The sequence below is a fragment of the Acomys russatus genome, chromosome 25, assembly GCF_903995435.1.
Source record: "Acomys russatus chromosome 25, mAcoRus1.1, whole genome shotgun sequence".
Lineage (NCBI taxonomy): Eukaryota > Metazoa > Chordata > Mammalia > Rodentia > Muridae > Acomys > Acomys russatus.
In genome coordinates this window covers 4,104,450-4,131,481 of record NC_067161.1, presented here as the reverse complement: position 1 = coordinate 4,131,481, position 27,032 = coordinate 4,104,450, and the positions used below count along the sequence as shown (strand labels likewise).

Below are 27,032 nucleotides of genomic sequence, written 5' to 3'. Positions count from 1 at the left end.
CTTCCTCTGTTCTTATTCAAGAGAGTCTGGACTTCACTGTCGGTGTCTTTAACAAGGCTAGTGATTTCCTCCTCCTCCTCCTCCTCTTCCACTTCCTCATTCTCTTTCTCTTTCCTTTCCCTCTTTCTTCGCTTCCTCTCCTTTCCCTCTCCTCTTAAAAATGTAATTACATTTTGTTTCTTTATCTAGTTATGGTGTGGAAGAGATCAGCCCATATGGGGAGGTCATGGTCCTCTCCCACCGCCATGTGGGTCCTGGGGATTGAACTCACGTCTTCAGGCTTGGCCACAGACACCTTTATCCACCGAGCCATCTCACTAGTTCTCTCTCCCATGTTTTGGGACAAGGCCTGGATTGTAGCCCAGCTGGACTTAAACATGCCATCCTCCTGCCCCAGCCCCCCTGAGAGCTGGGTGTGTGTGTGTGTTCCAGAAAGGCACTACCACTTCTTTTTTTCTTTTTTGGTTTTTCAAGACAGGGTTTCACTGCACAGCCTTGGCTGTCCTAGACTCACTTTGTAGATCAGGCTGTCCTCGAACTCACAGAAATCTGCCTGCCTCTGCTTCCCAAGCGCTGGGAAAGGTGCCATCACTTTAACACAGGGATTAAGAATATACACTATTTCGATAGTGGCAGGTGGCACCATCGTTTCCTTGCTGTTCAAGGCAGTGATAAAAAGTGATTTTGGAAATTTATGGTGAAAATATGCACCAGAAATTTATTACTGAGCATGTTTAGAGTGTTCCAGAACCATGACTATCTTTGTCCCTAGAACTTTTCTACCCCCCACCCCCACCCCATGGAGACTCTGGCAGTGATGCACGAACCCCTCCTCCTGGTCCCTGGTGACTTCCATCCTACCATCTTCTAATTCCGACTGCTTTAAGTACTTAGTATAAGTGTGGTCGTTCAGTGTCTGGCTTCCTTTGTTAGCACAACTTCGGGGTTCATCTCTGCTGCGCCCCAGGTCTGAACATAATGGCAGAAGACTATTCTAACATAGGAAGCCATGTGGTGTGTTCGCAGGCACTCAGCTTACCGTATCTTGTTTTGTTGTGTGTTTGTAGCTATTTGGGTTATAATTTTGAGACCTTGGGGTATAAGGTCATCACTCTGTACCCCAAGCTGGCAATCTCCTGCCTCTGCCACCCCAAAGTGTTGACATTACAATTGTGCAGTGCCACGCCCAGCAGCTTATGGACAATTTGGAATGTTGCTAGCTTTAAATACCAGTGTCAAGGAGTCTGGCTACTTGGTTTTGATGACAAAAATCCACTTCTTTGTTTTGAACCCCAAATAGCTTCAAGGTCACTATGATCTTTTACCTCGACTTCTAGAGTGCTGGATTTACAGGCATGAGCCACCATGCCCAGGTCCATGTTTTTCATTTATTTTGACATTTGTTCATTGACTTGGTTGTGTAGGGTAGTGGGGTCGACCATGGCACAGCTGTGTAGATCAGAGGACATCCTGTGGAAGTCAATTCTGTCCTTCCAGTTTGTGAGTCCTGGGGATCCCCTTTATCTGCTGAGTCATCTCTACCACCCAAGTAGCTTTCTTTTACAATAAGCATATTTGAGCCTGGCATAGTGACACACATCTGTAATCCAGCACTTACGAGGCCCATGGAGACCCTTTCACAAACAAACACAGACCCCAAACAACCTGATGTGGTGGCACTTGCCTTTAATCCCAGCTCCTGGGTAGCAGAGGCAGGTGTATCTCTGAGAGTTCAAGGCCAGCCTAGTCTACCTAATGAGTTCTGGGCCAGCCAGGTAAAATAGTGAGACCAGATCTCAAAATATTAATACTGGATGATGATGATGATGATGATGATGATGATGATGATGATAAAAACAATAATCCCAAACAATAAACCCCACATTTATGTTTCTTCAAAATGTTAGAATTAGGAAGATACAAAGGTAGCCAAATTAGATCTTGTCAAAACAACAGTCCAGGCAGGCCAGGTGACACAGAGTTAGAGGAAAAAGAAATGAGGCTATAGAGAAATCCAGGAAGAGACAGGTCACTACATGGGGGCAACAGTCAAGGAGAGCAGCTGAGAAACTTTCAAAAAGAAACCCAGAAGACTGGGAGAAGTATCCGATCTGCCTCTGAAGTTTCCAGCTGAAGAGGAGTATGGAAAATATGGCAGAATGCAGGGAAAACTGCAGGATCAGAACTAGGGGGGAGCCAGGTAAGGTAAGGGGTGCAGTCTGCTGGTCATGAGGACAGGCATGTGACCTTGAAGATAAAGCCTCCCCCTTTTAAAACAAAAACAAGTTTTAAGATTAATTTTAATTATGCATAGGTGTGTGTACATGTGGGCGTGGGCATATGAGCATAGGTGCCCGTGGAGGTAAGAGGCATTTGATTCTCCAGAGCTGGAGTTACAGAGAGCTGGGAGCCATCTGACACCGGTTCTAGGATGCAAACTCCAGTCCTCTGCAAGAGGAGCGAGTGCTCTCAACCACTCAGCCATCTCTTCAGCCCCAGCCTAACGTGTTATTCTGCATCAGCAGGGAGCAGTGTGAGGTGACGAACATAACGGGGGACAGTGGGTTTCAAATGCAGACTGCTACCAGGCATACTTAGTGCACACTCATAACCAGCTTGAGAGGCTGAAGCGGGGGATGGAGTCCCAGGACAGCCTGGGCTACATGGGGTGAGCGGGGTGCATTCTCAGAAGCAAAACCAAAAAGTTCCCCCACAAGAAAACCAAGGCCTGGAGACATAGCTCAGTGATAGAGCTCTTGTCTGGTGTACACAAGACCCCAGATTCCCTACCACTCCCCCCCACACACACTCTGAAAGGGGGAGACACATATTAAATGACAGAGCACAGCCAAACTATCTGGATGAAGCTTCAGACTTGTCAGGCATTGTCAGAGTACTCCCCAACCACCAGAAAACATCAGGCTAAGTGCCAAGCATGTCAGTGCACACCTGTAACCCCAGCACCCAGTAGGCTGAGGCAGGAGGATTACTGTGAGTTCTAGACCAAACTGACATAGAACATAGCCTGGCCCTGCCTTTTAAAACAAAAAACGAACAGACAAACGACAAACCCCACAAAGTGGAGATCCGAGGCTCAGCTCCACACCCCGTGCAGCGCACGTGATCCCTGCCTTGATATCTGTGCAAGGCCACCGCTGGGATCTTGGAGTCCGCACAGAACACGGCATATGCCAAATTCTCAGCACAGCGGAGACTTATTTACCCTGGAAGGGACAAGCAGTGGCAGGGGGAGAGATCTGCCTCTGGATCTGGCAAAGACAGCAAGCAACAGGTGTCTCTGCGGAAATAGTTTTCAAGGAGAGAAGACGGGAGTCTGTGTTAGGTAATTCCTGATGGGATATGTCAGTCTGAGTAGCCAAATGATGCATTTTGATTGCTGGGCCTTGGTGATGGGCACCAGGAACGAGTTAGGCATAAGGACTTGGGGAAATAAGGGATGGATCTTGGTGGCTAACTTTAGGAATGTAACCAAATGGCTCAACATGGGACAGGGAAGGAGGGAGGGCAAGACTTGCTAGCACCAGGGCAGCCATGCTTAGACCTGTGCGAGCCCCTCACTGACACCCTTGGCTCTCTGCCATCAGCGCCCTGAAAGCATGACCACTCCCAATTCACCTCAGGGTCGAGACTGGAGCCTGGGACCCTGCTTTGCTAAACTGCAGCCATAGGCCCCTCCTCCTCCTCCTCCTCCTCCTCCTCCTCCTCCTCCTCCTCCTCCTCCTCCTCCTCCTCCCTCCTCAGCATTTGGCTTGGGTTTCTTTCTAGGAAAGTACACTGAATTTTCTTTTCCGGGCCACCTGCCTCAGGGATGTTTAGAGTTGTTGGGCTGCCTGAAGCTGGGGAGGGGCTCTTGTTATGGCACTGGCACTGACACCGCCGGCCCTCCGGCTGCAGCTCTCCCAATGTATGCCCTTCTTCCTGTGCCAGACCCTAGAGGCCTGCCATCTACCAGTATCTGCAAAGGCTGCATTTGTTCCATTTGTGGCTCAGTGGGTGTTTCCATTCATGGCTCAGAGGACAGTGGAAGAGTTTTGTCTATAGCAGCCACAATGGTGTCTTTTGTGGGTTTCCATATGATTTGCTGGTCATATTTGGGAAAAAAAAATATGTTAAAAAAAAAACATCAGAGGTGAGGCTGTCATGGGACCCAGCACTGAGCTGGAGATGATCATAGCAGAGGCTGCCTGGGCTCAGAGAGAGGTGCACTGAGGGACAGAGAGAGGACTCGGCCTCAGTGGGTCACCATGCAGACACAGGCAACCCACCAGGGAGCGTTGGAGCTGATTCTCAGCAGTGTCTCAGATTAAAGTGAGGCGACAGTGAGTCCTTTGTACCCTGTGCGGGCCTCTGCTTGGGTGTGAGCCACCCCTGGAGTCACAGTTTCGTGGAGGTGGGTTGAGCTTAAAGCCTGAACGCTGGGAAGTTCAAGCCTATGATTGTGGACACTACCTTTTGCGGCATCCTAGTGTGACAGAGGATGTCATGTGACAAGACGGAGCCAGTGTACCACTCCAGACTTTTCCTCTTTTGAGAAAGCTGCTAACCCAAGCATAAAGATCCCACCCTAGTGACCTCATTAGAGCCTTAATTCCCCCACCTCTGAGTACCAGCAGGATAAGGTTAAGAGACTGGCACATGAGTTCTGAAAGACATCATATGGAGAAGTGATGTGGCTTTGGTTATTCCCAGGGAGACCTATTGGAACCACAAGCTGTTGGTCCATTTACAGACTGTCTTACAGGGCGGTCTGGATGGTACTACAGCATCGACACAGGCTGACACATCAAGCTGGAGGCCACACTTGAGCTGTTCTGTGAAACGGTTGTTCATCTTTTCCTTTCTCTCGTTCTTTCTTTCTTCCCTCCCTCTTTCTTTCTTTTCTTCCTTCCTTCTGTCTCCTCTCTTCTTTTCTTCCTTCTTCATTTTTCTTTCTCTTCTTCTCTCTCGTTTTTCTTTCTTCTTTTCTTCTCTCCCTGCCTTCCTTCCTTTTTTTTTCTTGTTTGCTTTTCTTTCTTTTCTTTTTAAAACATGTGTACACGTGTGCTTGTGCGTGTGGCAGAGACCAACCTTGGGTGTCATTTCTCAGGAGCTGTCTACCTTCATTTTTGAGATAGTGCCTCTTGCTGGAATCTTGGGTTCACCAATGAGGCTGCAGAGCTGGCCAGTACACTCCTGCTGTGTCTCTGCCTCCCCAGGGCTGGGGCTTTAGGCACTTAACACCATGCCCAACATTTTTTGTTGTTGTTGTCATTGGTTGTTCTCTCTGTCTCTCTGTTTCTCTCTGTCTCTGTGTCTGTCTGTCTCTCTATGGGGTGGGTGTGCATGTGTGTGTGTGTGTGTGTGTGTGTGTGTATGTGAGCTGTGCTGTTGTGCGTTGTGCTGTTTGTGTGTGCTCATGTGCATGTGAGTGCAAGGGTATAGCATGTGTCTATCTTAAAGTTTTAGCAAGGTCTCTCACTGAACCTGGAGGTCACTAATTGGCTATATTGACTGACTGAGTTCTGCCCAAGCACTATGAATAAGACATACATGACCTTGTTTTTTATGTGGGTCCTGGGGCTACAAATGGCAGGTATTTTACTGACTGAGCCATCTCGCTAGCCTTGGTCTTCTCTAGTTTGACAAATGGCAGGTATTTTACTAACTGAGCCATCTTGCTAGCCTTGGTCTTCTCTGGTTTGCTTGCTTTTTTGTTTTTCAAACATTTTTAGGGTTACAGAAATATTTAACAGACGATGCAGTGATGTTTTTCTCATCCACTATGCCCGTGAACGCACAGCCTCCCCAGCCACCCACCTTTACCCCAGAACAGCTGCCATCTCTCAATCTACAACAGCACCTCATTATCACTTAAAAGTCAAAGTCAGAGTTTGGGCTTGGTCTAGGACACATTCCCTGGGTGTGGACATGGGTTCCCTGAGGAATGCATACCTATAATGGCGGAGTCTTCTGGAGTGGTTTCACTGCCCTGCAAACTGCGGCACTCCGCCCACTCATCCCTCTCTGGCCCCACCCGGCCTCTGGCAGCCATCAGCCCACATCTGCCTTTCCTGGATAATGTGAAGGTGGAACTATACAAGTTGGGTCGGTGGGGAGTGTCCTGTTCGCTTTTGTCTCGCAGTCCTGAGGCTATAACTCAGGGCCTCTCGCATTTTGAGCGATGGCTCTGTGTACCTCAACCCTGTTTTTTTTTGTTGTTGTTGTTGTTTTGTTTTGTTTTGTTTTGTTTTTACTTTTTGTTACATACCCCAAGTCTTCCTGCTGCCCCTTAAAGCTAGTGTTACAGTACTCTTGGTATTCCCCAGGCTTGAATCTTGATTTTATTTTGTTTTGTTTTGTGTGTTTGAGACAAGGTCTCACTAGAAAGCCTAGGTTGCCCTTTTCAAACTCGTGATCCTCCTGCCTCAGCATCTTGAGCAGCTGGGATTGCAGACCTGTGTGATCACACCCAGCCATGATCATGTTGTTAGACTATTCTGTGAAGCCCCTCTTAGAGAAAAAGAGGTTCTGGGGCCCTCAATGCCCTTTCAGCCAGAAACTTCTTCTCATGTGATAAAGGATCTGGAATCCTTGTGAAATGTCACCTGAAGCCACTGATTGGCTACAACCCTCTTATTTAACAGATGGCAGCCCTGGGAACTGGAGACAGGAAGGGGCTTTCCCAGAGTCACACACCCTGCCAGAGCAGAGCAGGGCTTGGATCTCAAGGCCCATGACTCTTGTATTGATCCTGCCACTGGGCTCTTGTGACCTCAGCTGTCCCCTGGCTCGACTACCCCTGCTTCCTCTGCCCCACTTCCACAGTGGAAAAGCCCTGTGGCTTGCTGCCGGGGACCAAGGCCAAATCTATTTCTGGTTTTTCTAATAACTGTGTCTTACCATAGACTAGATGGCTTCTCTGAGCCCAGAGGAGCTAGGGAGCTGGGACAAAAATGCCAAGATGGTTGAGGGTGCTGAGACACAGAAAGCAAGCTTGGCAACAGGCTGAAGACAACTGCAAGACAAAAGCATCTCAGATCCCTTACTCACATTTCCCTAATGAGCTGGGAGTGAGATTCTAGCACCACGCAGTTGCAGCCCTTGTGTTTCCCTGTGCCATCCCCTGTGGCTCAGGGCAGTTGTGGTCTTCAGGCCAGGCTCCTCCCAGCTTCAAGCATCTTGTTCCTACTGCCTCTGTCCCAGTGACTCTCTGGCTTGAGCCATCTTCTGCAGTAGGCCAAGCCAGAAGGGCCTCAGACAGCCTTCAAAGCAAAAGGTGCAGACCAGGAGCTGAAGAGCCTGGTTTGAGAAATACTAGCCAGCAGAGGACAGTCAACAACTGGGGCCATTGGCAATAGTAGATTATATGCTCTGTATAGAAACATTGTGATGGTTACATGCACATACGTATATACACACACACTGGAGTACACACATCAGGTTGGAAAACAAAGCCAAGGACCCACCTCAAGCCCCAGGTTTGAAGCCACACGTCAACCCACCATTCACAGTGCCAACCTAGAACCAAACAAAAGCAGTATTTTCAGATGCTCCTCATGTGAAACTTCTCATACACGGGTCTTCTTATCCCCCTGCTTTCAAAAGAAATGCCCAGACTTCCCACTCTATTCCAGACTGTAAGGTCCCACAACACTACCTTTTGTGGTGTGTGTGTGTGTGTGTGTGTGTGTGTGTGTGTGTGTGTGTGTGCGCGCGCGCACATGCGCGCGCGCATGGATGGAACCCAAGATCTCTCATATGTGAGGCAAGATCACTACCACTGAACTACACTCCCCACCCCTAACCCCTACCCCTCAACCCCATCCCTCCACCTCCACCCCCACTGCCCGCATGCATGAGAGACTTCTCAATATTGTTTCTGTCTCTTGTGATCACCTGAAGCCCCTGAAGGAAGTGAAAGTCTTGACCGAGACTAGAAGTTTCTGCCAGCCTCCTCCGTGTCCTGTCCCCGAGCTGCCCGCTCTGAGGAGACGTAAGGCCTGAAAGCCACTTCCTCCTTTATCTATGACATTTGCCTCCTCCTGCCCAGTCCTAAGTCATCATCTTCATCCATGAGCCCTTGGACCAGGACCCTGCCCCCACCTCTGCCCGACCCCCATCTTAGACAGCTTACAGGATGGCAAAAACAGAGGATTGTTCATTTAAAACATTATAGTGGGGCTGGAGAGGTGTCCCGGGTGTTGATAGGGCTTGCTGTTCCACCAGAGGACCAGCCAGAGCTCACTTCTGACACCCACATTAAGCTGTTCACAGCTGTCTGTAACCCCAGCTCAGGGGTTACAGCAACTTCTCTGACGTCCGTGGGCACTTCGCTCATGTGCACAGACACAAACATGTGCACATAAAGTATCATTACCTCTAAGACTGAAGCAAGGCAGCAGCCACCTTCCCTGGACATTTTGGGAACATTTAAATCTTGAATTCATTGAGCTCTTCAGCTCACAGCACGATCATTAGCCCAGGCGAACAAAAACAAACCCACAAAAACCCAAACTCTCCACTGTGGTGTGCAGTGGAGACAGAAATGTTCCCAAAGCACTCATGGCGAATAGCACCAGGGATGTGTCCTAGGGTGGGTGTGGAAGCCTCGGGGAAGGGCAGTTTGCAGAAGGCCTTCTAAAAACATTGCCGTCCACCACCACCCACCCTGTGTGCCCAGACTTTTCTTCAGAAGAGGAAACGTTCTTGTTACCCACATCTTCCCTTCTAAAGTGGTGGCAGCAGAGGATGTGGCCTGCCACCCATTACCCTAATCTGGGTCTTCATCTCAGATAGGAACATAATTGCGAAGATGTGTGGTACACCTGAGGGGAGACACATGTGAAGTTCTTCATCCAATTCCAGGAACTCGGGACATCTGCAAGTTCTGGCTATTTGCCATTCCCATGTGTGGGGAGAGCCCAGGCTGACTCGGGGTGGGTCACTGAATCAGTCACTCATTTCACTGCAGTGACAAAATTCCTGACGAAGCATTAAGGAAGCACTGGTTTTGGCTCACAGTTTGGAAATACAGTCCTTTGTGTAGGGAAGGCATGGCGGCCGGAGCGCGAGGCAGCTGGCCACCTTGTATCCGCACCCAGGAAGCAGAGAGAGAGATGAATGTCAATGCCCAGTTCACTTTCTTCTTTCGAAACAGTCCTGAACTCCCAGCCTGTGGAGTGGTGCTCTCACAGTTAGGATGTGTCTTCCCACCTTAATCAATACAGTCTGGAAACTCCCTCATAGGCATGGCTACAGAGTGGGGAAGCCGAGTGGACAGCACCGCCTGCCATGGCTGGGGCAGCTAAAGGGGACCCCTCACACTGGGGGGAGTGAGCAAGGTCATCTCTGTCTCTCGTCCCTTTTGGAACTGCTGGCAGAGAAGAAGGCCTATTTGGGAGACCTTTGAAGCGATTCCTAAGCAAGCAGAAACGTAGGAGGCATGGCCTGAAGGTGACAGGAAATCCCAAGCCAAGACCTGAGTGAAGAGTCCTGGCTCTGATGTTTCACTGACATATTGAGGGTTTGTTGTTGTTGTTGTTGTTTGTTTGTTTGTTTGTTTGTTTTTTGTCTGCACGCTTTCACGTGACAGTCTCTTGGTACAGAGCCACCCTTGGCCCTTCAAGGTTCCAAGGGAGCATTCCCCTGCTATGTCACTTCCCTATGGCCTCACAGATGGGGCTCAAACTCCTCTCTGGTGTCTGGAGCCCCTTTCTTCATCTCCTGTGGCTCCTCCCACACCCAGCCCTTAACAACAGTGGATGTTCATTCTCTGCCTTTTCCTACCATCCAATGAGACATCTGAATGTGTCTCTCCTCCCAGGCCATAACCTGTGCGCCACCATGGAACTGGGGTCTCTGGAGGGCAGCTACCTGGAGCTCCTTAACAGCGATGCCGACCCCCTACACCTCTACCACCTCTATGACCAGATGGACCTGGCGGGGCAGACCGAGATCGAGCTCAGCTCAGGTGAGCCATGTTCCCTGGCCTCTCCTGGTCTTCTGGGTCCTTCTGCTGGCTCCCTACAGCAAACTGAAGAAAAGCGCTGGCTGCTTGTCAGGACCATGGACAGCTCCGGGTCCCTGCTAATTGTGCTGGCTGTCTCCCTCCTCCCCCCATCACCCCTCCTCCCAGATTGGCTTCATCCTAGGGGCTTTCTTTTCCACTGCAGAGCCAGACACAGACACCATCAACTGCGACCAGTTCAGCAAGCTGTTAGAGGACATGGAAGGGGATGAAGAGACCCGGGAGGCCTATGCCAACATCGGTAAGGAGGCGGGGTGGGGGGGTGGGCAGAGAAAGGGCTCACTAAGTCACCTGGAGCAACAAAAAGTCCCTCCCACCAAAAACTGCAGCTAGGGACAGCAGACTGGGCACTTTGGGAGGAAGGGAGGAGGAGGAGACTCAGGGATGCAGGCCCCTTCTCTGATGACTACCCAGCCAACCATGTCTCTTTACGGCACTCCCCTTCCTTTCTTTCCTTTTCTTTCTGCCTTTTGATTGCTAGGTTTGTTTTATATTTTGTTTTTTGAGACAAGAGGCTTTTGTAGCCCAGGTTGGCCTGCACTGTATCCCAGGCCAGTCTCAAAGTCATGGCAATCCTCTGGCCTCAGCCTTCCAAGTGCAGGGTCACAGGCACATGCCACCCCCAGCTCTACACTTCCATTTCCACATTCTTTTCTGCCCCTCTTTCCCACAAAGCCATCACTGCACCACACACCCTTAGGCACCCTTCCCCAGTGCCTAAGCCAGCAAGCTGGCACTGCAGTGGCTGACTCCGGCAGTGGTTTCCCTGCCACACTTGTAAGACCACACTGAAGCCTTGAGGCAACCAATGAAAGCTGTGATGTGAGAATCTTCTGATTGCAGATGAGGAGACTGAGATCGAGAGAGGCAAAGCAGCCTCAAGGATGAGTCAGATGGCAGATCTGAAATCTGCTGCCAAGGCTTCCACATTTCCAAGTCCTGACTTAAGCATGAGAAAGGAGGGCCTGAGACTGAGCAGTTTGCTAAGGCATGTCCAGCCTTCAAATACAATTCAGGGCCATCGAGGTAGCCCTTGCTACCAAGCCTGATGACCTGAATTTAAGCCCCAGGACTCAGGTAGTGGAAGGAGAGAACTGACTCCTGTCACTTGCTCTCTGGCCTCTACACACATTCATGTCACTTGTGCATATGAGTGCATGCACTCACACATACACATACTTACACATACATGCACATATACCCTCACACATACACTCACTTACACATGCATGCACACACTCACATATACACACAGACTCACACATACCCACACTTACACATACGTGCACACACACACACATACACACACATAGAGAGTCATACATAGTGGGTTCCAGGCCATGCTAATGTCTTCCCACTAGCTCCAAGTCACTTACTACTATACAGTGTCTATGGGCTACTGTGTCAAATGCTTTAAACATACTTCTAACCATTACTGTTCATCTCTGGATAGTATCAACTATTTGTTCTCTTCATTTAGATGAGGAAACAGGAACCAGAAACATTCAATAACCAGCTCAATCTTGCCCAGCAAATGGAGCTGTGGAGAATTTGAGCTCAACCCCAGTGCAAGCCCTGCTTTGCGCTACTTTATGATGGTAGACATGTTTCCATGGGCACATGCCTTCCTTGTTTAATGAGAGAAAAAGCACATGAAAGACAATGTTTGTTCATTCATTCAGCTTATACTCAGCAACATTTATAGAGACTCTACTGTGGACCAGGCCCAGGGAGTTGCAGGTTCTAGGCACATGGCCTGAGGCTTTACACACAGTAGGACTTCTAGAAGCCCTTTTTATCTTTGTTTGTTTGTATGTTTGGGGGATTTGTTGTTGTTGTTTTGTTGTTGTTGTTTTTAAGACAGGGTTTCTCTGTGTAACCCTGGTTTGTCCTGGAACTTACTCTATAGACCAGGCTGGCCTCTAACTCAGAGATCTGCCTGCCTCTGCCTCCTGAGTGCTGGGATTAAAGGCGTGCACCACCACGCCCTCCTCCTAAACCCTCTTGAATGACTGTGTGTTTCCTCACTTGGCAGCGGAACTGGATCAGTACGTGTTCCAGGACACCCAGCTGGAGGGCCTCAGAAAGGACCTCTTTAGTAAGTTTGAGGAAGCTGATCTTGGCTCAGCGTCGATTCCTTTCTGACCTAAATAAGTGCCTAACCTCCTCATGGCAGGGGCAGTAGCGGCTTTATGGGGCGGGGTGCAGTGTGGGCTCTGTGATTGTGATGTAGGTCTCTGGTGTTTCTCCAAAGTAGAGTACATTGGCGCGGAGGAAGGCTTCAGCGAGAACACAGAAGTCCCTGTAGATGCAGGACAGAGGCCTCAGAAGAGACGTGAGTGAGCCCCTCCTGGACCCAAATCTGGTCCTTCCTTACCTCTGTCCGCAACCTGCTGGGGTCCTAGCTGCTTTCATTAAGTCCCACCTGCCCTCCCCATCACATGCCCAAGCTCCTTAGGGAGGAAACAGGCAGCTCTAGAGCAAATGTCCATCCCCCTGTAGGGTCTGTGTGGGGTGCTTTGATTCCTGTCCCTCAGTGACTGAGTCCTATTTCCCTTTGGGTCTCTGAGAGAGATCTCTCTAAGCAATGAGTCAGGCCTCATTCAGGGCTGGGCTGGAATTCTGGGCCTACTGTTTATGGGCTGTGTTACCTTGGCTAGGTATCTACACCTCTCTGAGTCTTCCATCTCCTTAGTCTGTCCTTGCCTGGTGGCCATTGTGATTTCCTGTGCTGACCCTCCAGCTGTCATAGGATGAATTCTGTGAGGCCTGCCCTTGCTTCTGTTCTGGCTCAGCCTGCCCCACTGTTGCCTCCTCCAGGAGAGCCTTCCTCTCACTCTTCCTATAGTTGGGTCCTTCAAAGCCTGTAGCTCACCTCGCCCAGGAAGTCCTCCCTGAACACACATCCACATAAGCCACTGTCTTATTTATGCTTATTTCTTTTTTTAATGTATTTATTTTATGTGTGTGGGTGTTTTGCCTGCACGCATGTCTCTGTACCACATGTGTGTTTGATGCCTGCAGAGGTCAGGAGAGGCCATCAGATTCCCAAAGACTAGAGTCACAGATTGTTCTGAGCCACCATGTGGGTTCTGGGAATCAAACTCAGGTCTTGTGGGAGAGCAGACAGTGCTCTTAACCACTGAGCCATTTCTCCAGTCCCTGTATGCTTATGTTTTTCTTGTGGTATGTGTGTGGGTGCATGTATGTGTGTGTGCACGTGCGCATGTGTTTGTGCATGCATGTGTGTGTGCGTGTACACGCATGCGTGTATGTGTACACGCACGTGTGTGTGTGTGTGTGTGTGTGTGTGTGTGTGTGTGTGTGTGTTTTGCTGGGCATGAAACCCCAGGCCTTTTGCAAGCCAGGTAAACACTCTAATTGAACTGCACCTCAGGTGCCTCATATTTATTTATTATTTCCTGGTGGACATGGGACTCTGGTATATACTATAAACAGCTAACATGCTGAGAATGGTCAGAGGCAGAGTTTGCCTCCACTCCTGTTCCTGGCCTCAGCATCTCTTTCTGGAGGCAGTTTGTGTCTACCACTCCCTTTGAGCCTTGTCAGAACGCTCCGCCCCCAACACACACACACACACACACACGCATGCACACGCGCGCGCGCACACACACATGCCCATACACATGTACACACACCACACACATCAACATAATATGAGCATAAACTTTCACAGAGACACAATACACATACATGTGTGCATATGCATATACACACAAACACATGTACATATGTACAAATACGCACATACATATGCATACACTGTTTCAGCTTTTGCCCTCTGCCCTTATCAAGTCTGGGGGAGCGTTTCTAGATTACTGCTGGAGAACACAAGGGTTTGTCTCCAAAATTGCCCCTCTTTCTTCTCCTCTTCCTCCTCTTTCCTTTCTTCCCTTCCTTTCGCAAATTTCTTTCTTTCTCACTTTGTGTGTATGGGCTTGCACATGCTGTGATGAGCACGTCAATGTCAGATGGCTTTCGGGGCTCAGCTCTCTCCTTCTTCCTTTATGTGTTCCTGTGGGTTGAACTCGGGTGTCCAAGCTTGCATTGCAAGTATTTTACCCACTGAGCCATCTCACCAGCCCTTCTTTTCTCTTTCCTCCGATTTCCTTTCTCTCCCTCTTCCCTTCTTCCCTCTCTTCTTTCCTTCCCTACACCCCGCCTCCCTCCCTCCCTCCCTCTACACTGAGCTAAGGCAAGAGTCCCTCTGTGAGAACATCTCTTTGCTTGGATTCCATGGTTACTGCCTTGCGCTGCTCTACCCAGTGGTAGACTCCTTGGTCCATCTACCCATCTCCTTTGGTGCCTTTCCAGTGAAGCACAGCCTGTGATTCCCTCTGCAACATGCCCTCCGGCATCCTGGCTCTTTCACATCTGGCCCAAGCTGCATCCTTGGGTGGCTGCCCCATAGTTGGCTCTGTGCAACTCTTGCTGAGGGACATGGTTTCACCACTAATCTGTCAAGACATTTTCTGCTTTCCACTATTGTCTTCAAGTGAACATGTGCATGCAAGGGTATACGATCCATAGAGGAAGTATTAAGGCTCTCCAGCAGGCTACGGGGCAACCCAGGCAGAGCCTAGAGCTGTTGCCCCAGTGGTTTTGTAGCTCTAACCTCATCTGACCTGTGGTTCCGTGGCTCCGCCTCTCCCCTACTCTTACCTGCCTGCCAAGATGCTTATAGCTGAGACTTGGGCTCAAGCACCTGAACTGGCTAGTACCCTGAGGACTAGGGAGAAAGTGGGACACAGTTTCTCAATTCCTCAGGCAAGACCACGTAGCCTGTGGGCACCCAAGAAATCTCCATGGCTAGGGACAGCCCAACCCAGGACCACTGATCTCAGGGTTCTCTCTGCAGGCTTACCAGAAGAGCACGCTATGGACTCAAAGCAAAGGAAGCTAGGTAAGATGGGCAGGTGGTCCAGAGGGTCCCATCTGGGGGAGCCCAGGCCCCCTCAAATGCAGCACAAGCCACGCTGAACACTAGGGAGTGGGGTGGGAGAAGTTCAGAGGTAGTGTGTGACTATTGTAAACAAAGCCTTTGTTGAATTCTAGCATCGTGGAGGAAGGAAGAAAGATGAGGGCAGGGGAGGAGGGGAGGAAAGAAAGAGAGAAGAGGGGATGGAAGGAAAAGACAAAGGGAGAGAGTAAAGGAGCAAGGGAGGAGGGAAGGAGGAAGAAAGAAGGGAAGGAAGGAAGGAGGAGGAAAGAAGGAAGGAAGGAAGGAAGGAAGGAAGAAAGAAAGGAAGGAAGGAAGGAAGGCGATAGTTTAGAGGGCTGAAGTTACCTGCTGCCAATCACACAGTCATGAGCGCATGGGTGAGGTACAAAGTAAGATGAAGATTCCTCAGCCTGCACTGTGGGGCATTTCCCCCTCATTTTTCTCCAAAAACCTCTCCCCTGGCAGCCTCCATGAATCAATCCCCCAAGATGGTGGAGAGGTAGCCCCAGTCCTTAGGGAACCCGCAGCCTGATCTAGCCCATCTCACAGCTCCGCCATTCAGCAGAGGAGAGTGGTGCCCTGCTCACCACCCCCCCCCCCACCGGGAGCACATGGTGCAGTGCCCCCCTTCTTTGGGCAGACCCTGAAGGCTGAGGGAGGCACTGAGTCTCCCAAGTAGCATGCTGGGGAAGGTGGGAAGGGCTGGAGCTATGGGCCCAGGCAGAGGTTTCTCCAGTCTGACCCTAATTCTTTCTGTGGGGTTCCTAGGGAGGCCCCTGGGCCCAGTCACAAGGAAAGGCTGAGTACTGTTGGCATGGATCAGCTGCTAACTAACCCAGATACTTGGGTGATTCCCCTAACTGCTACGAGAGAGACCCCTGCTCTCCTGGGAGGCCCAAGTGCCCATGCAGCCTCTAATCCACCCCTCCCCCACAGCTGAGTCCTCTAGGGTGCCTATGCTGACTGGCAGCTTCCTGATGGGGCCAGCAAGCCTCTCCACCGTGCCCTACCCATCACCCACTCTGTCCAATCAAGAGCCAGTGCCCAGCCAAATATACCTAGAGGGAGCTGCTCAGATGTCTGGTATGTTGACGGCCTGGAGAAGATGCACCTCCTCCCTTCTGACAGGTGGTTAAGGAATTGGCACCAGGCAGGGGCCTGATGAAACAGGAATTTCCTCTCCCATCAGGGTCACCCTCAAGGTTCCTTCCCACTCACACCCTGCTGGACAGCATGCCTGGCTCAGGAGGAAGCATACTACTGGGGGGAATTCTGCTGCCAGCTTTGTTCATTTTCCACCCCTTCTTGCCTCTGTCAGCCACCCTGCTAGGCGCTAGGGATACCGCCATGGGCAGGACAGGCTCAGCTGCTGCTTCTGGAGAACTGAGAGCCCCCTGAGAGGAAGTCAGTCTTTCACCCCACATCACTAAACAGAAGTACAAAGATGGCCTGTGCATGGTCCTCCTCCTCACTGCCTCTGTCTCCTGCAGTGCCCCCCTCCAGGTCCTCACTGAACTGTTTGGATCTCCCCGCTGGGCACATCCAGATCCTCACCGCTGTACCTCAGGGGCTCTGGCAAATCTCAGGGACTGGCACAGGGCTCTCCAGTGTCCTAATCTACCACGGTGAGTGTGGGAGCCCAGAGTGTGCGAGCTCAGAATTTGCGAGCCCAGAGTGTGTGATCCCAGCATCGAGCTGACTGCCTCTCCCTCCTCCCTCGGCCCTCACCTTGATCTCTACCACTGCAGGCATTCGGCAATTCTGACAAGATACCTATTCATAAATCCTCCTTCAACAAATGCCTTTCTCTATCTTCATTTCCCTCAAGAAATCAAAGCACAAGGGCGCCTCTAAGGTGGTCTGCACATGTAACCACTCCCGCAGCCTTCTGTGTGCTGCCATTTCCTTTCCTCTTAGTGTTTTCCTTGAAAAAAAACTTTAAAAAGAATTTATTATTATTATTATTATTATTATTATTATTATTATTATTATTATTATTATTATTATTAGTTTTTGAGACAGGGTTTCTCTGTGTAGCCTTGACTATCCTGGACTCACTTTGTAGACCAGACTGGCCTCAAACTCACAGCGATCCACCTGCCTCTGCCTCCCGAGTGCTGGGATTAAAGGCGTGCGCCACCACGCCTGGCCCAATTTATTTTATCTTAATTGTGTATGTGTACACACACATCAGAGTGCATGGCTGCAATGCTTTAAGAAGCCAGAGGTGGCAGATCTCTCAGGAGTTGGAGTTACATACAGGCTGTTGTGAGTAGCCTGACACGGATGCTGGGAGCCAAACTTGGGCCTGCTGGAAAAGTAGTACATGCACTTAGCCACTGTGCTGTCTCTCCAGCCCCTTCCCACCAACCCCCAAAAACAAACAGACAAAACCCTCAGCTTTATTTTTAAACCCTGACATCAGTAAAACCTGTTATTAAGCCCAAATGACAGGAGACTCAAGCATTAACGGAACGCCTCCTTACCTCTTTTCGGTGTGAACAGTTTGGTATGCATATTTGCACAGCTCTCTAAGTTGCCTTGTTCTCTGATCAGTTAAATGGTGCCTGTCGATCCATCATACTGAGAGGCTGCCAATAAGCTCTGGAAGGCATGTCTGGGCTCTAAGGATGAGGTGGGGGGCTGCTTCCATCCAGGGCTATAACCTCCTTTCAGGGTTGCATGGCAGTTTCTGTGTAAGACAAGGGTGTCTCAGAAACAAGGGAGAAACTTGTAACATGTAGGAGAATGGGTGCTGAGCACACCGTGGGAATGCCAGGAGCCCTCTGCTCCGAGCGCCCTGTGAACTCACTGTGCCCACTTCACAGCCGGGAGCTGGATGTATTGCGGAGGTCTCCCCCCAGTTTCACCCTGAAGGCCTTCACTGGGAAGTTCCCTCTCTCCAAACTCATCAAGCTCAAGAGCAATAAGAGATCATTTATTCTGAAGCCAGATATGAGTAAGCATGGCTGGGGACACAGAGTCAGGGTGCCCCAAATGCTGCCTTCCAACATGGAAACAGCCAAATGAGCTTTTTATAGTAACAGAACAGAGAGAGTTGTAGGTCAAGACATCTTTCAAATACACCAGTCGAAACCTCAGGCAGATTACGGCAAAGTGGGGTGCCTCAGCTAGAACCCCCCAGATGCTATCTGATGTCATTCTTAGCATTTGGGTTGGTGGAAATAGCATCTCCTGGTACAGTCCCAAAAGGATTTTTATGGAAAGTCTTAAGGATGGTAGCTGAAACACATAGGTGGGCCATTAGTGTCTATGGGGTTGGATGCTAAAGACACCCCAAGATAATTTGGCTCTGGACCTACAGACTTCCAGCTCTCCAGAGGCACAGAAATTCTAAATAGTCTATCAGCACTTAACACATAGGCAGTGCCCCTCTTCAGGGCATCAGTTCACACTCTATAGTTTGATTGACATGGAGTTGACCCCATCAGTTCACACTCTACAGTTTGATTGACATGGAGTTGACCCCATCAGTTCACACTCTACAGTTTGATTGACATGGAGATGACCCCATCAGTTCACACTCTATAGTTTGATTGATGTGGAGTTGACCCCATCAGTTCACACTCTATAGTTTGATTGACATGGGGATGACCCCACCAGTTCACACTCTACAGTTTGATTGACATGGAGTTGACCCTATTAGCTCACACTCTATAGTTTGATTGATGTGGAGATGATCCCTGTGCATTCCTGGATGAGCCCCTAATGGTTCTTTCACTCCTCTTTACCTTTGGTGTAGGTGAGATGCCCCAGGCCAACCAAGTACTCCCTTCAAGCAGCCCTACTGTCCCCAGCCTTCCCAAATCCCCAGACCGACCAGGCTCCACCAGCCCCTTCGCGCCATCTGCAGCTGACCTGCCCAGTATGCCCGAACCTGCGCTGACCTCCCGAATAAATGAGACAGGTGGGGACTGGGACCCTGAAAGAGGCTTCAGAAACAGGAAGGAGGGCTTCGGGAAGAATATTTCTCAGACAGTCAGAGCTGCCAGGGGAGATGGGCAAACCATGCTCATGAGTGACTGGTCATAAGGGAGGGCGTGTGAAGACTGGTGAAGCTGGGAGTGTAACTGAGGGCTGGGTGACAGCTGGAACATGTCTGTCCATCAATCGGAGCCACAAGCTCCTATTGATCCTTAGGGTATGAAAACAGCTCCAGCGTGACCGGGCCTTCAGAAGCTGGAGGCCCAGGCTTTATTTGCATGGCATGCTTTAAATTCTGCTGCAACTTGACGATACATGCCTATTAGGTTAACTCTAAACTTTGCAGAAATTCCCCAACCTAGCCTGCTGAAAGCTGGGATTACAGGGACCACACCCTTTACCACACCCTTTAAAGCATTGGTTTTAAAACGGTTTTTGAAAATACAGCTGGCTAAAATAGAGATGTCAGATAGTCTTGGGCCACCTCCTTGTAACCTGGTCTTGGAGGCTCGGGCATGTAGTTCTGCCAACTGCATGCCCCTACCACTGAGAAGAGTCCGTGGGGACTCCCCAGACTCTAACCTGATGTTTCCTTCTCCCTCAGAGGACACAATATCCCCCTCCCCATGCCAAGTCAGTCCTGAGTCTTCCAACAAGCTTCCAAAATGGCCAGGTGAGTGACAGTCCTTGTCCTGGAGCACTTCACTCTGATCACGCACTGCTTAGTCAGCCCCTCGTCTGTCTGTTGCCTCTCTTGCTCACTCGTTCATTCAGCACCCTGGTCATCTCCCAGTGTTGCCACACCTGTTCTGCCATTCAAGCAGTAGTACAAGGCCATAAGTCCCTATCCCTGGAAGTCACCTGTGGGAAATGACCTTGCATTTGTGAGGGAGAGCGAGTGAGTGGATGAAAGGAGTTAAATGTGGCAGTGTAGAAGGGAGGCTGTCGGGGCAGTGAGAGGATAGCCAAGCCACTGGATGCTCCTTCAGAGTGCTTTCCCGGGCTTTGCATGACAGCCTCCCCAGTCCCATTGTCACCGCCATCTCACAGATGAACTGGCCTGACTCATAGCAGGGTAGACAGGTGTTAATGGGCACACAAATGGCAGGGCCAAAATTTGAATTCAAACGTGTGGGCTCCCAAGTCTCAACCTTTTGTTGCTGCTGTTGCTTTTTTTTTTTTTTTTTTTTTTCCAGACAGTGTTTTACTATGTAGTTCACACCCTTGCATTGAGTCTGTAACTCAGGCTGGCCTTGAACTTACATCCCTATTGTCTCAACCTCTTGAGTACTAATATAGGTGTGCAACACCATGCCCACTACCTTCATCTTCCTTCCTTCCTTCCTTCCTTCTTTCCTCCCTCCCTCCCTCCTTCCATTCCTTCCTTCTGTTTTCTTTCTTTCCAACTTGCTATGTAGCTGAGGAAAACTTTGAGCTTCTGATTTTCCTGCCTCTATCTCCCAAGTCATGATATTACAGGCAAGCACACCACAGTCCTGGTTATGAAACCCAGGGCTTCACTCTGTCAATAGCTACAACCCCACCGCCTCCACTACCTTTTTAAAGAATTGAAACAAAACGTATTTGTTTGTTTGTTTGTTTGTTTGTTTATTCTCTCTCTGTGTCTCTCTGTCTCTTTCTCTATCTGTTTGTATGTCTCTCTCTGTCTCAGTCTGTCTCTGTCTCTGTCTGTCTGTTTATCTCTCTCTCTCTCTCTCTCTCTCTCTGTGTGTGTGTGTGTGTGTGTGTGTGTGTGTGTGTGTGTCTGTGAGAGGAAACGTGCTATATGTCTTTCTGAGCCTGGTACATTTCATTTAACATGCTGAATCCACAATAACCAACTCCCTCTCCCAAACCCCAGAGGGATGAGAGGCCCAACCTAGTGAGTAACTGAAGGGTTACTACAAAGGGGCTTGGAGCAGCTTGGTGGCAGATCATGTGCCCTGGGTTACATCCCCAGTCAATATACACCCCCTTTATGGGAGAGCAGGAAGGTGTGGACGAATGAGTGAGCTGGTGGCTGGAAACAGCGAGCATGGCAAAACTGGTGATGAGGGCAGCTCTGGCCACCCCTACCTTCCCCAATCCCCTCATCTGCTAACACATCCTGCCTTACCCTGGCTTTTGTAGAGTCTGTGGAGCAGTTCCAGCACTCCCTGCGGGACAAGTACCAGGCGTTGCCGGAGAGCCCGAGTGGTCCCCTGATAGCCATGGAGCTGGTGCGGGCCAGGTTGGAAAGAGGCAGCAACAAGAGTCAGGAAAGGGAGCTGGCCACTCCAGACTGGACAGAGCGCCAGCTAGCCCATGGTGGTCTGGCGGAGGTGCTTCAGGTTGTCAGTGACTATAGGCGACTGCGAGAGACAAAGGTGGTTGCTGTGCTGGGAAAGGCTGGCCAGGGCAAGAGCCACTGGGCCCGGACAGTGAGTCACGCCTGGGCCTGTGACCAGTTGCCACAATATGACTTTGTTTTTCATGTTCCCTGTCATTGCTTGGATCGTCCAGGGGACACCTACCAGCTGCGGGACTTGCTTTGTCCCCCAAGCCTTCAGCCATTGGCCATGGATGATGAGGTCTTTGGTCACATTGTGAAGCAGCCAGACCGTGTCTTGCTCATTCTAGATGCTTTTGAGGAGCTAGAGGCCCAAGAAGGCCTCTTGCATGGACCCTATGGACCTCTGTCCCCAGAGCCCTACTCCCTCCGAGGACTGTTAGCTGGGCTTTTCCAGCGGAAACTGCTGCGTGGCTGTACCCTGCTTCTCACAGCCCGGCCTCGGGGCCGACTGGCTCAGAGCTTGAGCAAGGCAGATGCCATCTTTGAGGTACCCAGCTTCTCTACCAAACAGGCTCTGACTTATGTGAGGCAATACTTTGAGAACTCAGGGACAGCAGGGAACCAAGACAAGGCCCTGGGCCTCCTGCAGGGCCAGCCTTTTCTCCTCACCCACAGTCATAGCCCTGTTCTGTGTAAGGCCATGTGCCAGCTCTCCAAGGCCCTGCTGGAACGGGGCACAGAGGCCAAGCTGCCTTGCACACTTACAGGACTCTATGTTGGCTTGCTAGGCCCTGCAGCCCGGGACAGTCCTTCAGGAGCCTTAGTTGAGCTGGCCAAGCTGGCCTGGGAGCTGGGCCGCAGACACCAAAGCACCTTGCAAGAAACCCAATTTTCATCCATGGAGGTGAAAACCTGGGCAGTGACCCAAGGCTTAGTGCAGCCCACCCTGGGGACCACAGAGGCCCAGCTGGTCTTCTCCAGTTTTCTGCTACAGTGCTTCCTGGGTGCTGTGTGGCTGGCACAGTGCACTGAAATCAAAGACAAGGAGCTGCCGCAGTACCTGGCCTTGACCCCAAGGAAGAAGAGACCTTATGACAATTGGCTGGAGGGTGTACCACGCTTCTTGACTGGATTGGTTTTCCAGCCTCGTGCCCACTGCCTGGGAGCCCTGGTGGAGCCCACAGTGGCTGCAGAGGCAGACAGGAAACGGAAGGTTCTTACCAGATACCTGAAGCGTCTGAAGCTGAGGACACTTCGGGCCGGGCGGTTGCTGGAGCTGCTACACTGTGCCCATGAGACACAGGAACCTGGGATTTGGGAGCATGTGGCACACCAACTCCCTGGGCACCTCTCCTTCCTGGGCACCCGGCTCACACCCCCAGATGTGCATGTACTGGGCAGGGCCTTAGAGATGGCCAGCCAGGACTTCTCCCTGGACCTTCGTCAGACTGGCATTGAGACCTCTGGACTGGGGAGCCTCGTGGGACTCAGCTGTGTTACAGGTTTCAGGTGTGGGCAGGCGAAGACTGTAGCTCTGGGAGCCCCATGTTCCACAAGTACAGCATCAGGTGGGACAGAACAGTCCCCTCCAATTGTAAGATGACGTAACTGTTGCCACTAGCCATGCAGCCCGTGAGGGAGCATGCTGTTCTTCTAACCAATGTCTGAATACCTGTCACATGCCAGGTCCTGAACACATTTACAATCTCAGCCTAGCCTGAGTTCAGACTGTTTTCACCTTTCAGTCACCAGCATGTGTCACCATTCTCTCTGCCCCCAGTCTCTTCTCTGTCATGTGACATGCCAGCCACTGCTCTTCGTATTCAGGCAGCAGAGCAGTCTTCCCTGAATGTGACTCTGGACAGAGTCCAGCATTGCTTGCAGCCAGCAGGGACTCCCTGTACCCCTCAGATGGGGGCTAAACACTTCCATTTGGCTCATTCAAGTACATTTTTGCAGTTTGCTTGAGCGCGTTGGGGGTAATCTCCAGAAAAACGTTCCTGCTAGATAGATTTTACTCAAGTTATAAGGTCTGTCACAGTTGTGCCCAGAATTTTGCACTGAGCTCCCTGGCAGCCAGAGTAACAGTGTGCCTTGTCAAGAAAGGCAGGCCGATAAGGGCTCATGTGGTCATGGAAGGGGGGACCCCAAGCTAGGAGAGAAAAGGATCTGAGGAGGCGGGTGGGGGGGTCCCTCGTGGAGGCACACCCCCACAGTGATCTAGCCTGAGCACTGTGCCTGGGTCTGAGGCTTTCCCTCTACAGGGCCTCCTTAAGTGACACAATGGTGCTATGGGAGTCCCTACGGCAGCGAGGAGAAGCCCAGCTACTCCAGGCGGCAGAGGGGAAATTCACCATTGAGCCCTTTAAGGCCAAATCTCCCAAGGATGTGGAAGACCTGGACAGCCTTGTGCAGACCCAGAGGTGAGGGGTTAAGGGGTCGGAGGTAGGTCCAGGCTGTGCAGGTCGGCTACATCTGTCACATGCGCATCCTGTCTATGGAGTTTCCCAGTGCCCTGACTCTTGCTATGACCCTCTGGCTCTCTGCTGGAATCCTACCCGGGAAGGGACCCAGATTTTTGCCTTTTGCCCCATTCTAAGCCTGACACCCTGTACCAGACCCTTCACAGCTGAAGCCATGAGACATCACCTGGTGGGAGTTAACAAGGAGTCCCTTTGTATCTACTAACTGGAAGGGCCTCCCAGCCCCTCAGGCAGCTGCAGCCGCAGTGTCAGCACCATTTCAACCATTACAGAACCAAGGTGCAGAGGACAAGGGAGAGGAGAGCACAGCATTGTCTAAGACCTAAGGGCTGCTAAGCGCCTGCTCCAAGTCTTCCATGAGCCAGACACAGACACAGGAACACAGCCCCGCCCCCGCCTCGCATATCCTGTGCGAGCACTCTAACACTGAGCCACACCCTAGCCCTTTTCATTTTTATTTAGAGACAGGGTCTTACTAAGTCGCTCAGGCTGGCCTTGAATTGGATATGCAGTTGAAGCTGGCCTCCAATTTATAATTTTCCTGCCTCATCCTCTCAAATATCTGGTAAAATAGGTCCACGATTTTCTCCCTGGCCCTAAGATGTCCTTTTAAAAAGTATTTTATTTTTAAGTATGTGTTTGTGTGTGTGTGTGTGTGTGTGTGTGTGTGTGTGTGTGTGTGTGTGTGTGTGTGTAGTGCCTGTGGAGGCCAAAAGAGGGCATCAGATCCCCAAGAGCTGGAGTTACAGGCAGTTGTGAGCCAAACTCCAGTTTTTCTGGGAGAGCAACATGAACTTAATCACTGAGCTACCTCTTCAGCACTCAAAGACAAAGATTGTTCTTTTCAGTGGAGGGTCAACAACAGCTCCCGAGGAAGTGGACCCTGGGGGTCAGGATGTGGGCACTGGGGCACACAGGTAAGGCTACACCTACTTACCGAAGTCCTTTCTCTGTAGGCTGAGAAACCCCTCAGAGGATGCAGCTAAGGATCTTCCTGCCATCCGGGACCTTAAGAAATTAGAGTTCGCGTAAGTGAGGGGTGGGCGATTGCCTCAGTGTCCCAAGGTTGTTTCTGCCATCTTAGCTGATCTTGGGCCAGAGGCACGGTGAGCGGGAGGTGAGAGCCTGGATGATTCCTGCCCTCTCACTCTCCACTGGGAAAGCAGCTTCCGCCTCCTGGGGTGTGGCCTGTCTGCTGAGTGCAGGGGATGCTCAGACCAGCAGAGAACAGGCCCATTTACAGGGCAACATGCGCGCGCGCGCACACACACACACACATACACACACTGTGCACACACACTTGAGGCATTCACACACACACATCCTGCACACATACAGCACACATTCATATGCTCACACTCAGACACACATGCATATATACACTCTCACACATGCACACGTGTGCACACAGGAGCTCATGCCTATTCAGCCATCATACGGCTCTTTGAGGAGCAGAGGTTGCTGTCCATGATGAACTTTCCCAGCAAGCTCCCTTGCAGGGCGGGCTGGCGGAGCCTCCTAGAGGAGGTGTGTTGTAGATGGATAATTGAGGCAGAGACCTCTTGGATTTATAAAAAAAAAAAAACAAAACAAAACTTTAAGGCATTGTAACTGGGCAGGTGTCAACCCTCTAAGCTATTTTTGCTGTTTCCCAGCTACACACCCCAACTTGCTTGCCTTAATCGTTCCTGCCTGGGCTCTTCTGTTCCCCCAGGCCAGCCTTCATGGCCACATGCTCATGGTCCTTGCTGCCTCATGGTGACTTCCTTCTCTCCGGCTGCCTCCTGCTATAACCTTCTGCTTCCTCTTTCTTCTCCTCCCTACCTCACTGTCCCTCCAAGCCCGGGAACCTCAGCTCAGCCTGCTTCTCTCTTCTGCCCAGTCACAGGCTTCAGCAACCTTATTAACCAATCAACTTTCACACAACAAAGACAGGTGCCCGGAGAATGTGCTCATCTGGGTGGCAACCAGATTTGGGCAGGGTGGGTGGGTGGGGGGTGAGTGGGCAGTAATAGAATACACAGCACCAGACCAAAGCCCACCAAAGGTGACATCTTCCCAGAAGCTTGAGAACTTGGGAATGAGCCGGGGTGGGGGTGGGGGGTCGGGGGTGGGGTGGCTGCTGGAGAGAAAGTTAGCCTTGAAGGAATGCAAATGGTTGTCAAGAGCCCAGTGTGCCCCAGACCGTAGCCTCCAAGACTTCAGCTTGGGTCTTTTCCCTGCTGAAGTAGGAACTGCACCCTGAGCCTGTTCCTGGGTGGATCACCGCCCTGGCCACATGTTCTCCCCCAGGGGGAATGCACAGCCTGGCCATAGTCTCCTCAACTCGGGTGCCCTTACCTTCTGCAGGGCCCGGGCCCAGCCTCGCGGCTGAATAGTCTTACTGGGGTTCCCAGCCATATGCATGCTCAGACCCCATCGGCCTCATACTTGCTTTTCTGGGTCTTCCCTCAGCAGGATCCTTCTTGAGGAATTTGGGTGTGTGGCTCCAGTGGGCTAGGGTCCAGCTTGCTGAGGCCTGGTCTGGTTGGACACTGAGAGTCTTGCATGCTTAGGACCCACTCCATCCCAGCAAACTGGGAGCTGTGCAGCCAGGCCTGGGAGCCACCATCCTGAGCAGTGGCACCGGCGGGAATAGAGATGATGGGACACAGTAGGTTCTAGAAAGACTAGGGTGCCTGGGCTATGATAGGGGAACTGCCCTCTAGTGCATGAGCCTTGAGGAGCCCCAGGAGTTATATTTAGGTCTGGCTGCCTGAGCAGCTCCCCTTTTCCCCCCACCAAGTGCTGAGGATTGGGCCCAGGGCCTTGTACATACTTGGCAAGCACTCTATCACTGAGCTACATCCCAACCCATATATTTGTTTGTTTATTTAGACGGAGTTTAATGTTTCCCAGGCTGGCTTCAAACTTGCCTCCCAAATGCTAGGGTTAAAGCTGTGCCAAGCTAACGCAGTGCAAGGGGTAGAACCCAGGGCTTGCACACCACCAATTCAGCTACATTCCCAGCCCAGTCCATGTATTTTTTTATTTTGAAAAGTTTTTTTTCCCCTGAGACAGTTTCTCAGTGTAACCTCGACTGTCCTGGATTCGCTTTGTAGACCAGGCTGGCCTCGAACTCACAATGATCTGCCTGCCTCTGCCTCCCAAGTGCTTGGATTACAGGCATGCACCATTGTGCCCAGCTGAAAAGGGGTTTTGATATCTAGTCTAGCCTTGAACTTTTGTTCCGTTTGCCTCAACCCTGTCAAGTACCCAGGATTGCACACCAGCTCCAACACCCAGCTTTAACATAGCTTTCCAACTGCAAAGCATTTTTACTCTGTGACATCTGCGACAATG

The 27,032-nt window shown here is 50.9% G+C and overlaps 1 protein-coding gene across 2 annotated transcripts in view; it reads left to right on the top strand.

Annotated features, from left to right (window-relative positions):
* Nucleotides 1-27,032, top strand: part of Ciita (class II major histocompatibility complex transactivator) — a 47,723-nt gene that overhangs the window by 11,816 nt on the left and 8,875 nt on the right. The window contains exons 2-12 of one of the 2 annotated variants that reach the window (XM_051167407.1): nucleotides 9,824-9,970; nucleotides 10,173-10,268; nucleotides 12,063-12,125; nucleotides 12,282-12,362; nucleotides 14,907-14,951; nucleotides 16,481-16,615; nucleotides 18,754-18,918; nucleotides 19,540-19,608; nucleotides 21,066-22,716; nucleotides 23,472-23,630; nucleotides 24,647-24,718. In XM_051167407.1, the coding sequence (XP_051023364.1) occupies nucleotides 9,824-9,970; nucleotides 10,173-10,268; nucleotides 12,063-12,125; nucleotides 12,282-12,362; nucleotides 14,907-14,951; nucleotides 16,481-16,615; nucleotides 18,754-18,918; nucleotides 19,540-19,608; nucleotides 21,066-22,716; nucleotides 23,472-23,630; nucleotides 24,647-24,718 (2,683 nt within the window). Of the gene's footprint in view, nucleotides 1-9,823; nucleotides 9,971-10,172; nucleotides 10,269-12,062; nucleotides 12,126-12,281; nucleotides 12,363-14,906; nucleotides 14,952-15,890; nucleotides 16,074-16,480; nucleotides 16,616-18,753; nucleotides 18,919-19,539; nucleotides 19,609-21,065; nucleotides 22,717-23,471; nucleotides 23,631-24,646; nucleotides 24,719-27,032 lie in introns of those variants that run through there. The other variant, XM_051167406.1, reaches the window with a different exon arrangement.